Raw genomic sequence first — 12,070 nt, forward strand, 5'->3', positions numbered from 1 at the left:
AAAGAGAGACTGCTGTAAGAATTGTATTCACTGTCTGAAGGTGCCTGAGCCATCCATCCTACTTTAAACATGAGCTTTAACAGTGTCCATAAACACTTCAACAACTTCCAACTTCACTCTCAGGACTCCGGTCCCCAGACGAGCTGATGCACACACACCCAGGAATTCTGCAGAAACTGAATAACTGAGTAGACCCGAGAACCAGGTGGGGTTTGCACTCTCCACTGTGTCTGCTGTGTTCCTGAATACCGACTCAGAATTTGAAAAGGCTTTCTGCTCGAGTAGGTAAAAGATCGAAATTGTATAGTTTTGTAACCGTGATTCAGCATTAAATCTTTATGAGACAATGGCAGGATGTGTAACCTATGTTGACTTTTCCTCTAAATCCTGAGGCAACTGCTTTAGAAGTAGTGAACGAGTTCCGGCCACAGAGAGGCTGTTTTCTGATGTGCCTTATTTTAAACTACACTTTTACACGTGAAAGAATTAAAGAGTAACTACGCAATAGCTTTATTAGACTGGATTTACACAAAGAAGCCAGAGCAGTTTCTTTGCCTCCCTAAAATACAAGGTACATGCATCCAGATTATTCTAAAACATGCTGCAGCAAAGTCTGTATTTAAAGACGAGTTTTAGGATTGGTTTTTCTCTCTCAGGGCAAAGCTGATCCATTATACATTTCCTGAATGAGTTTTCATGCAGTGGCCACACTACCATCTCCGTTGGTGGGGGCACTGGCTCACTGGGACATTTTCTGAATGGGATTCAACATGCAAACTTGCTTCATTGAGGTCTTCCTTCAATGGTCTCTCATGCTCATTCATGAACTCACCCTGGATAACTGCCCCTCCCACCCCCAGTGCAGATGTCACACTACAATGTTCACAGCACCACTATTCAATGTGAGGAAAGTTATAGCTAAACATGAATACAGCAACATGACTAGACTACCTCTGTGAGAAAATGAAACATTTACAAGTGTTCTTGACATACATACATACATAGAAAATTCAGTCTTGATCTGGACCAGGCTTTGAGGTCCAGCTTGAATGTGATCACGCCACTGCCCTGTAGTGTGAATTCTGGTCTCTTTGACCCTACCTGACCTCTCTGCCCCTGACTTTTCATCATCTACTTTCAATTCAGCCATTTTCTCAGTTTCAGGTTGGTTTTGCCAAGTGGGCAACTGAATATAAACAAAAATATAGAATGAAGTGTCTACTGTCTCACAAGGATTATACGTGTGAAAGGACTCAGAAGAGTATTAGCTATTATAAAAATAGAAATGATGACATCTATCAGCAAATCTAATATAAACAACATTCGGGGAGTAAAAGGTCAAACTGCATCCAACTTAACAAGTATCATGCTTCGTAGCCTTTTTCGGGAACTACTCAAGTGCGCCCCTGCTCTGAAACCTTCCGACTTCTCCTGGGAGCACACTTCGTGACGATGAGCCACTAACGGAGGAGAAGCCCCTCCTGTCCGTCCACTCAACTTCTACCTTTAGCCCCTGGCCAGGTCACACTGGGAAGTTAGGCACAAATACATTAATGGCTTTAGTCCTAACCCCTGGATTGCCTGGACTGTCCCTTCACAAAGCAACCAGAAGGACTAGGTTTAAGATACTCCTAAGTCACATGTAAAGCTCTACCTCAGCAATGGCAGATATTAAAGATGGCATCTCTTGTTGGGTGTGGCAGCACACACCCCAAGTCCCAGATACTCAGGAAGCTGGGACAGGAGGATCACTTGAGCCTAAACAACAACATGAGATGTGTGGGTGGGGAGCTCAGTGGTTGAGTGTCTAGCATGTACAAGGCCATGGGTTCAATCCCCACCCAGCAAACTCTACAAAACCCTACAGCTTCTTCAGCTCCATATGACAAGGCCCTCAGCCACTGTGGCGGCCATTGAGACGGCTTGTGTTCTGGGGTTCTGCTTGGAGCTGGGGTGAACGCTGTCCTTCAGTAAACACCTTGCTATTCTTGAAAACGAAAACAAGGTGGAGGCAATTAAAATCATTTTGAGCTGAAGGCATACTGTATAAAGTGCGTCCTCAACCAACCTTTGGGATCATCTGTCCTGGTGTTTGTGTGCATTCAGAAAGCTGTCAGCAGCTTACACTGCGATTCTGTGAATGCTTGAGCTGGTTTGCAGCTGGAGTTCACTGCTAGCCCTATCACGCCCTCTACGGGGTTGGTGAAATTCACTTTAAAGAGCTTATCAATGAGCAGAGCTTGGAGAGGTTGGGGGTAATAGTAAGAAAATGGGAACTTCTCTGTTGCTCATTTTTTAAAGTTCATCCTTTCCTTCGGTAACAACCGGCAGCACTGATAAAAACAGCAGGGAGCAGGCCAATGTTCTCTAACTGTAGAACCAGAAATGAACCCGGCCTCACTATTTCTTTTGCCAAATGACAAAATCTGGACAGTCTGCCCCATGGCACTTTGAAATGATGCTGTTGGTTGAAGAGGGTCTAGACCTTTGCTCATCTGGATGACTAGTCTTACTAAACCAGCACACTGTACTATGCCTCGGCTCATTAGAATTCTGCTTTCTATGGAGCAAACAAAAAGCTTTCTAAATCTCAGACACAATTTGTTTTCTTCAGTGCAAACATCCTGAAACAGAGTCCTTCAGCTATTCAGAGGATGAAGTCAGTTCATGTAGTGCTTGGAGGAGAGTCCCAGACATCCGGAATGGAGATGTCTGCTGTGACTTTGTCCTTGAAGGAGAATCCCAGACATCTGGAATGGAGATGCCCCTTGAGACTCTGACCTCAGGGGCAATGATAATCTTCAGGAGTGAAGCTGATTTTTCAACTGAAGTCACAGACGAGGATTTTAGCTTCCCTTCACAGGACCTGCTGAGGCTGTGCAGGCCAGTCTTTCACTGTGGCATGTAGCCACCTTGTCTTACAGTCTGTGGCAAGTAACTCTTGGGAATTTCTTCATCCATTGCTGTCTCCATTCCAACCGGTTCAAACCGCTCTACTTGTCCATCAGTCCCTGGGCCAAGAGCATCTGCTGCAGGGCCTTCCTGAAACAGCCTCCGCTGCTCAGACCCGCAGGGCTGGGAGATGTGACCTGAGCCCTGCTGCTGCTTCAGTCTGACAAAATCCTCCTCGCTGCCCGACGACACTTGGTTCGACCTTTCAAAATGGGAAATATCTGGACTGGCTTCGGGCTGACTGCAGTTCTGTTTAAAGTACTGCTGCCTGGGCAAAACCTCCTCACTGCCGTCCACGTGATCGGCCAACTGCAGCTCGTCGGGCCGCTCCTCGGAGTCCAGCAGGGGCTGGGTGGACTCGGACCTGGAGAAGACCTGCACGGAGGGGACCTGGTGCCGGTAGCCGCTGTGAACCACGGTGGAGTACTGCACGGTGCTGGCCGTGTTCTGAGCAGAGCCCCCTCCTCGGTGCTGGAGATGCTGGGCCTGGACGAGGACATGCAGGAAGAGCCCCCAATGCCGCTGCTGTGACCTTCCGTGCTCACTTTGTCCTTCTTGAACAGGTCCAGGGACTTCAGGTCGTCCGGACAAGGCTTTTTATTGTTCGTCTCTATTTCCACAACGCTCACATCAGTGAAATTGCCATCCGAATACATTTGATCTTTGGAGCTAAAGTTGTGCTGGAAAGAAAGCAAAATGAATGATTACTTTGGGCATATTCCAACTTTTTTAACCACTGAGCTATCTCTCCGGGCCCTCTATTATGACTTTTTTAAATAAAAAATTCTAAGAGTTAGTGTATCTTTGAAACTTTTCAGTGATTTTCAGGAGTGGGATCATCCACCTCTGCAAGTCTATAACCAGCTCAAGTGCAGATAAATAAAATATTTAAGTACGAAGTCTGAATCAGTCTGTATTTCCAGTTTCCAAATTAATATTGTTGTATTGTAGACTATAAATAATATTGAATATTTCATACTTATAGCAGGCCTAGAATTAAATAGAAAAAAAAGCCTTGAAAACATTAAAAACTCTAACTTGAATAACTGAGGTTTTGTAAACTATAAAATTTTACAGGTATAATTGTTAAAATTAAGTTCAGGGATTACTAGGGGTCAGCAGACAGGCCTGCCCCTGTAGGGTGTTTTTTAATTTAAGAGTCTAGTACAGTTCCCCGAACGCATCTGCTCAGTGTGAAGATGGAGCACACGAGCCAGCACTTACGATCCAGTCCAGACCCTGTGTTCTGGTTCTCAAGTTCCCTTTCCACCAAGTGTTTGTTGTGTTTACTCAACAGTGTGAGGAACAGGGGCACAAACATGGTACTGTAAACAGTGTCCTAGAGTGAGTGGGCATTGTTTATGATTTTGACAACTGCCAGTTAAGAACCAATTGACTTTCGCCAGGTCCGAATATCTTTTGGTTAAACTCTGTAACTGTATCCTAATAAACAAGCCTGCGTACTAGAGACAGTAAGATGTTATCTTACCCTTGGGGGGGTATGAGGTGACCACTGCGCGATATGACTCTTTGAAGGATCTGGAACATTAGGCCAGATGTGTTTTTTAATTCTGAAGAGAAAAGAAGTAAGACAGATGTAGAACCACATGTAACAATGAGAAGCCTTTTTCTGTCATCCAAGAATCTTAAGTACCAAACCAACAAAAATACCTGTTATCCTAAAGCCAAACAAATTATTACTTGTAACCAAGAAAAAGATACTGCCAAAACCACATATGGATTGTCTGTACAGTATTCCTAATGAAATACGGTTAACAAGGCTAATTATCAGTATTCAATTAAAAAAATCTCTGATCAGATCCTCTAGTAAAAGACCAATTAAGAACTTTAGGTCATAACAGGTTGTGATCTGCCCCAACAGAAACAAATGCAAAGACATTTAACTTTCAACTCAAAGTGTCTAGTCAGAAACTTAGATAAAGAAATGGTTTACTGATATCACGTAGAATATGATAAGCTTGTTTTCCCCCCAAGAAGACAAGACACTGTAGAGCATACACACAAGGTGACGGTGGCGCACACTCATGTCATAAACTCAATACTCGGAAGGCAGAAGCAGCAGGAACAGGCGACCAAGACCGGTCTGGCATATGGAAAACCCACTCTCGGAACATAAAAAATTAAAAAAGAATAAACGAGTCTGGAGGAACAGAAGTAACATGGACTTGAGGAAACGACTGATCTGGGGCCCAGGAACAAACACACTTACTTCAAAAGAGACCTATTTTCAAAATCAACGGAACTAGACTGGGGTGGGAGGGGTGGGGGGACCTAACTGATCCATAGCATGCCCCCAAATTAATTCAGGATGGATTATAGATGTTAGAGCTAAAACTAGTGACCTAGAAAAAAACATAGGACACTGGGTTAGACAGATTTCTTAAAAAGGTTACAAAATGTAAGAACCAAAGGGAAAAGCCTGGGAAAGGGACTTCAAAATTAGAAACGTCTGCTTTTCCAAAGTCACAGTTAAACAAAATACACAAACTGGGACAAAATTTGCAAAACATGTATTTGACAAAAATTTTTGTTCTCAAGCAAAAAGAACTTTTACAACTCAGTATTTGCAAAACAACCCAATTTAAAACTGGACAAAAGACTTCAATTGATCTTCTATGAACAGGCCAGGTGACTCCTGGCCAGAGCCACTGGTAATCAGGAAAATGGTATGAACACAGTGAGTACTTCACTCACACCACACTTTCGGCAACAACCAAACTGAACGCCTCAGGACCAAGTGCTAAAAGATGGTGGAGGCACTGAGAGGCTTAGGCTGTCTCTTTATTCGTCTCCTGTGGTGCTGGAATTGGAACCTAGAGCCCTGCACACGTTATCTGAATGCTTTACTCTGCTTTACCGCAGTTACACGCCTGGTTCTAGCAGCTTCTCATCAGGTTAAATTATCTGAGCGCCACACACTGCAGAATGTGGAATATGGATCTTCACAGTGGTGTTATAAACAACCGTCAAGGTGAGAAACCTCTAAACTCTCCCCCGTATCCCACTACAGGTCAGGATGCAGCAGCATAAAGGAGAGACATTAACATAAGCAAGAGCATGAATGAAAGAGCATGAATGAAAGAACATGAATGAGCTCACAAGTAGCTAAACGTGAGTCTCACAGAAGACTGCAAGCCACCTGATGGCATGCACATGAACTTCGAGCTGAGACGAAGTTGTCACTGGGAACCCGCTCGTCTGTGTGGGGTGTGGGGTGGCGGCAGACTAGGAACGAGCGAGGAAGCGTTGTAGAAGTGGGGTGGATGGTTGGGATGCATCCGTACACAATCCATCCACCTGTAGACATCAGACAGTTCGATACTATCATGTAAATGAACTGCAGCCCAGTAAACAGTGAGGGGAACCGGTACTTACAGGTCTCGTTTATTAAAGCAGAACAGGACGCCCAGAAGAGTCGTCAGGAGGAATGCTAAGCACACAGGCACGACTATGGCTTCTATTTCTCCTTGAGCTAAACAACGGAGGGCAAACGAGAAGTAACGGTTAACACATACAGAAAGAGGAAAACACACGGTGTCCTCACTGGACACTGCTTGATTTTGTTCATGGAGACAGTGTCTCACATGCACCCAGAAAGACCTGGACTCACTCGGGAGCCTGCCCAGGCTCTCCTGTCTGTCTTCCCAGCGCCTGCACTGCAGATTATCAACAAAGTATACATCCTTTCACCCGCCCCGCCCTGCTGCTTTTCAGGTTGGAGGCAGCCTTTCTTCCTCTCTGTCCTTGGTTAGCCCGGCCACTGGTCCTTCCGCTGCAGACCTGGCTGTGTAGCAAGTATCAAACACACTGGCGAGGAGAATACAATGAATTTGGCTCACGGGGAATAACCATCACAACGGTAATACATCTACTACGGGGCCAAGACTTTCAGAAGGGATGCTCACAAGGCATGGGGGTGGCACAGCAGACGATTATCTAAAGAGCAGCAAGGCCGGCATGGTGGTGCTTGCCTGCAGTCTCAAGTAGGCAGCAGGTGGAGGCAGGAGGATTGGGAGGTTGATGCCAAACCTGATCCTGGGCTACATCACTAGAGACACTGTCTCAAAAACAAATAAAATATTTAAAGATGCAAATAAATCTGAAATTCCTAAATACCACCCAAATCTCTATATGCTTTTTAAAGAAGACTTAAATGAGTCACTGAGGGAGAAATGTTGGAGACATTTTAAATGCTCTCCCTGTGGTAGTTCCTGGTTAAGTCCTCCAGCTATCTCCACCTGCCTTTTCCTCTGGTTCAAAGAGTAAGTCTTCAGGAAGGCTACAGAACAGCCACACAAGAGCATAAGGATGTCAACAAGGACAGGATGAGGTGAAGACAGTAAGGAGCCTCTGGTCAAAGGGGCAAGTTGATTCCAATGCGGAACGAAGCACAAGCAACCTGACTTTCTTCGATCACGCGAGAGAAAACCACAAAGCCATGTACTGCAATTACAGTTACATTTCTGGTTTTCCCAAATAGTGGGATGGTTGCAGCAGGAAGGAGAAGGTAGCTGAAGCGTGTGGGGAGTCTAATGGGCCCATAGGGAGATTGGACCAGGGACAGAGGCGAACAGAACTTGTGACAGTGCTGTGCAAGCAGGAAAACAAAAGCAGGGCTCTAAGAACCAGGGGCCCAGGGGAGCTAAGGCAAGGGAAAGCCAACAGACTGTGCTGAAGCTGAGAAACAAAGGTGAGGCCAAAATCCAGCACTGGGCAGGACGTGGGTCCTGGATGAGTGACGGACACTGGGGTGAGAACCGACTTCAGCAGCACAGTGAATGAGCCAGACTAGTTTCTCAAGAAGTCTGTCTGTAAGCAGAAGGACCAAGTGTAGGCAGGATGGAAAGTTGACACAAGCCACCCTGTGAATAAAGGAACCCACGAAGAATGGTCTGTAAGCTCTGGGGATTTACAGTGCTGGTGGCCTCAGCCGCCGCAGGTAAGTAGACTCCAAAGGGGGAGGGATTCCTATACCGAAGCGTCTAGAGCAGATGACCACCATAAACATCCTAATGGACACACCCCTTTCTGAGGCTGCCCGCCCCCAGCCAGGGCTCTGATGCTGTTAGCACTCTACCACTGAGCTGCACTGCCACCCTCAATGGCACACTCTTAAACAACGCTTTAGCATAGCAAATCCATGTCTAGTCAAAAAAAGTTAAAACAGGCAGAACTTCCTGACTTCTTACCAAACTTTGGTGTTGTGAAAGTGAATTCCGGACCTTCTTTTCCACCCTCGTCTGTGTATGCTGCCATTTGGACCATGTACAGCGTATCACTACTCAAGGAGGACAGTGTATATTCTGTGTGGGAAGAATCCACATTCACAACTGCAAGGAAAAACGAGGCTTCTTTTATCCAATGTTTTTGATTTATCTGTCATATTTGCAACTAAAAATTCTTTAAGGACAAAATAATATTTATTTAAAGTTTAAAATTGTTGCAAACTCACACTTACTCTGTATGTATATGCGAGAGAGAGAAGGAGAGATAGCGACTGTATGTGTGAAAGTCAGAGGACAACTTCTGAGAATCAGTTCTCAATTTGCTCCCTCACCTGCTGCCATGTGAGGCCCGGGCTTGAACTGAGCTCAAGAGGCTTCGTGGCGAGCCCTTGATCTGCTGAGCCACAGCCCACACACTACCAGCCCACAATACAGTATTTTACAAAACAGTCACACACAGCTGCGAGAGACATTTGTGGTGTCTGCTAAGGATGCTGCATACTAGAAGACACCTTACGTGAGAAACTAGTACCTAAAAAGCTTAAGAAAAAGTTTTAGTAACAGTCTTAGTTATTGCTGCAATTTATTACCAATTTCATTTCCAATGATGGTTCTGTAAGAGATGGAGTAGTTTCTGATGAATCCATTCTGTTCATCAACAGGAAGCTGCTCCCATTCTAAGACAGCTTCATTCTTTCCCACTTTCTTTGTCCGAACAGTGGGCCCTCTAGAAGGTGCTGAAAGACAGTAAATGCATTTGGTGACTGAGGTAACACACATCAGTAAATAGTCTCTTCACACAATTATTTGAACATAGTAGAGAGTCTGATTTACGAGTGATCAAATGTTTTTGTGAATGGTAAGCATTCCCAAGGCAAGCACGGGTGACTCACCGGCCTGTTTGAGGTAGGCCTTGACTGACTCGGAGCTCCCGGGGCCACTGGAGAACACTGGAGTCACGGTGATCAGGTAACACTTGCTCTCCAGGAGGCTTCCTACAGGAACAGAGAAGTCATTTCCCCCAAATGAGAAATGAAAATCCAGGAGTTTACCTTACAATTTCATGACTACTGCCTTTTCCTTTCTTCTAAAAACTGCAGTTTTCTAAAGTTGCCTTTTCTATACCAAATGCAGACTTAATATACTAAAATGTCAGTTGTGTAATTCTAGCACTCAGACGGCTGAGGTGGGAGGCGGAAGACGAGCTGGAAGCTATCTTGAGCTACACTGTGAGCACAGGCTAGGATGAGCTATCTTGAGACAGCAAGAACTAAAAGGCTATGTTTACTGTCAACACAGCAAACTGAAAAGTATCGAGTGTTTACACTGTTCACAAAAGCGGACTGCCTTTACGTCAGGACGCATAAGCAAAGCCCTTCCAATTACTCTGGGACAACTTAGGGGTTTGAGCTCATTTTGAGACTGCCGAGCTGCGAGGGTAAGATCGAGGGACGAGCACTAACACCCAGCTGTGGTTGGCCAGGGGCCGTAGGGAAACGACGTGAAGGCTGCTTCCCCCTCGATTTTAAAAGAAACAAATCTTGAATACACTACTTCATTTCTAATCCTTCCAAATGATCAAAGTAAGTTTTAGCAGGCAAGTAAAGCAGCGTTTAGCAGGCAACAGTTAAAACGGTCTTTTATAAACTATGTCTCATACGTACCAGAAAATAAGGTGGTTATCATACCATTTACACCTTCAACATGAACGTCTATTTCCTTCACTAACATCCATAAAAGTATACAAACCTTTTGTCTTCCTAAAAATAGCAATTTTACCTTTTCTTGATACCCAGTATCAAGAAGTGAGCCATTTCCAAATTTTGCTCTAATAACAATGCTTCAGGGTACTGCGCCTTGAATCCTTGTTTCTAGGAGATGACCCTACCCTCTTTCAGTTCCCGGGTTTGATATGGTCAGCCTGACAAAGGAGACACCCAAGCTTATTACCAATGAAGAGCAGGTTGGTAAGAGCCATGCATGCCCTTCACAAGTGAAGCTGTAAGCTGTGCTCTGCAGCAGCCATCCTGCTCAGGGTGCCCTCTGTGCCACCCACTCTGATGGTCGCCCTGCTTTAGGAATACAAGAACACACATGGAGTGGGCTGTTTTTCTCTTAATGCTGTTACGTGACTTTACAAGCGCGTAGTAGTAGGTAGCAGCTACAATCACACAGAAGAGTGTGTTTGGAACCCCGCAACATCATTACCATTCTAGGGGAGAACTTGAAAGAATATGGAAGCCTGTGTTCTGATTGGGCTCCCTGTACTTGATGGTCCTACAAAGTTAAACTAGGAACTATTTTACATCTGGAGGATTAGGCAGTTAGCAGAGTTGAGTACACATAACGAAAGGAAAGGCCGGACTTGATTCTCTGTTAGTTTTCCGAGTGTCTACAAAAGCATTAGCCCTTCTCCACAGAGACCCTAAGAGAGGCTAAGTGTTTCGTGTAACTTGCCAAGAGTCACATATCTAGTCTCAAGTGCGGCTCTAAGTCTTTCCGGTGGCTCACAACACCTAGAAAACAGAAAACAAGAACAGCAGCATGCAAAGGAAACCGTCTCAAGAGTCAGACAGACGCGATCTACTTAAATGGTCAGGGAGGAATACCTCTTAAGTAGGTCTGCGTCACGGCGCCACCTTCCTGCTGCCAGTCTGGGACACAGGGTGAGTTATTTGACAACACACACCACTCGATGATGTATTTCTTCGCAGGCTTTGGTGGAGGAGTCCATTCTACCCAGAGCTTCTTATCTTTTGGGAATGCGCTAAGATCCACTACAGGGTGAGAGGCTTGAAAAAGAATAAAATCAGTCAACACTCACAGAGCTGACATTTCAGTATTTTACAATCATATCCAAAGCACGTGGCTTATAAAGCTCCAAAAGAAAAAAACACTTACACACAGGCAGTCTATTTTTAAACTCAAATTCTCTCTTTCTCCAAATCTCCAAAGGTTTTATGATTTTAAGTTTATAATTGGGTCTTTGTCCTAAACAGCTAGAGGTAAACAATGTATTTGTGTCACTTGCAAAGAAAGTTCTGAGAACCTTGAAACAGTCTTTCGAAAAACCAAATAAATCATAAGGAAACCCTTAAAGAATTAGTAAACTGCAGCAGAGTTTACATGAGCCACACAGTGTGGGAGTCCTTCCTGAGTCCTGATGGACAGAGCCTCCTGACCTCACCCTGTGGCCGCTGCCGCTGCGGGCAGAGAAGAGCGTCTCTACCATGCTTTCTGGGGCCCTGGCCACACTTAACCCTGACACCCACAAGTGAACCTCCACCTTACACGCACCTTTGAAGTGGGAGCTGGGGATGGTGAGGACAGCTCGATCTGACTTGCCAACCTTATTTCTTGCTGCTAGAGATGCTGTATAGCGATTATTTGTGAGATTTACTATCAATTCTGTACCATTAACTGTGTAATTTTGTGAAAATGATTTCCACTGTGTAAGAGTCACTTCATAATCCAAGATTTTTCCATTGGCTTCAGAAAGAGGTAATTCCTATAATAAAATTTTACCAAAAATTATTTTATGAATCTTGAATAATCATTTTTTTCACATCTATAAATTCTGCCAGTATGTCAAACCTGTAACTATTTAATTGGAAAGAGAAGACAAACTCATTTAAAAGAAGAGTTATTTCTGTTTATGGATATTAGTGTTTTGCCTGCATGCCTGTCCGTGTACTGTGTGCATGCCTGGCACCCATGGAGTTACAGACAGGTGTGAACCACCACGTGGGCACTAGGAACCAACCTGGACCCTCTAGAAGAGCAGCCAGGGCTCCTAACTGCTGAGCCATCTCTTCAGCCTGAGCTCATTTTGAATTTAGTACTACTCACTAAGACCATAAACAAACAAAACA

At 44.7% G+C, this 12,070-nt stretch overlaps 1 protein-coding gene across 1 annotated transcript in view; it reads right to left on the reverse strand.

The window, feature by feature from the left end:
• Positions 1–486: 486 nt before the first annotated feature.
• Il6st (interleukin 6 signal transducer) overlaps positions 487–12,070 on the reverse strand; it is a 41,583-nt gene continuing 29,999 nt past the window's right edge. The window contains 9 exon segments of the mRNA XM_037209439.1: positions 487–3,410; positions 3,413–3,632; positions 4,442–4,523; positions 6,349–6,445; positions 8,163–8,303; positions 8,789–8,935; positions 9,092–9,193; positions 10,808–10,990; positions 11,496–11,706. Of these exon segments, the coding sequence (XP_037065334.1) occupies positions 2,893–3,410; positions 3,413–3,632; positions 4,442–4,523; positions 6,349–6,445; positions 8,163–8,303; positions 8,789–8,935; positions 9,092–9,193; positions 10,808–10,990; positions 11,496–11,706 (1,701 nt within the window). The 3' untranslated portion in view covers positions 487–2,892.

Source organism: Peromyscus leucopus, chromosome 11 (genome assembly GCF_004664715.2).
Source record: "Peromyscus leucopus breed LL Stock chromosome 11, UCI_PerLeu_2.1, whole genome shotgun sequence".
Classification (NCBI taxonomy): Eukaryota; Metazoa; Chordata; class Mammalia; order Rodentia; family Cricetidae; genus Peromyscus; species Peromyscus leucopus.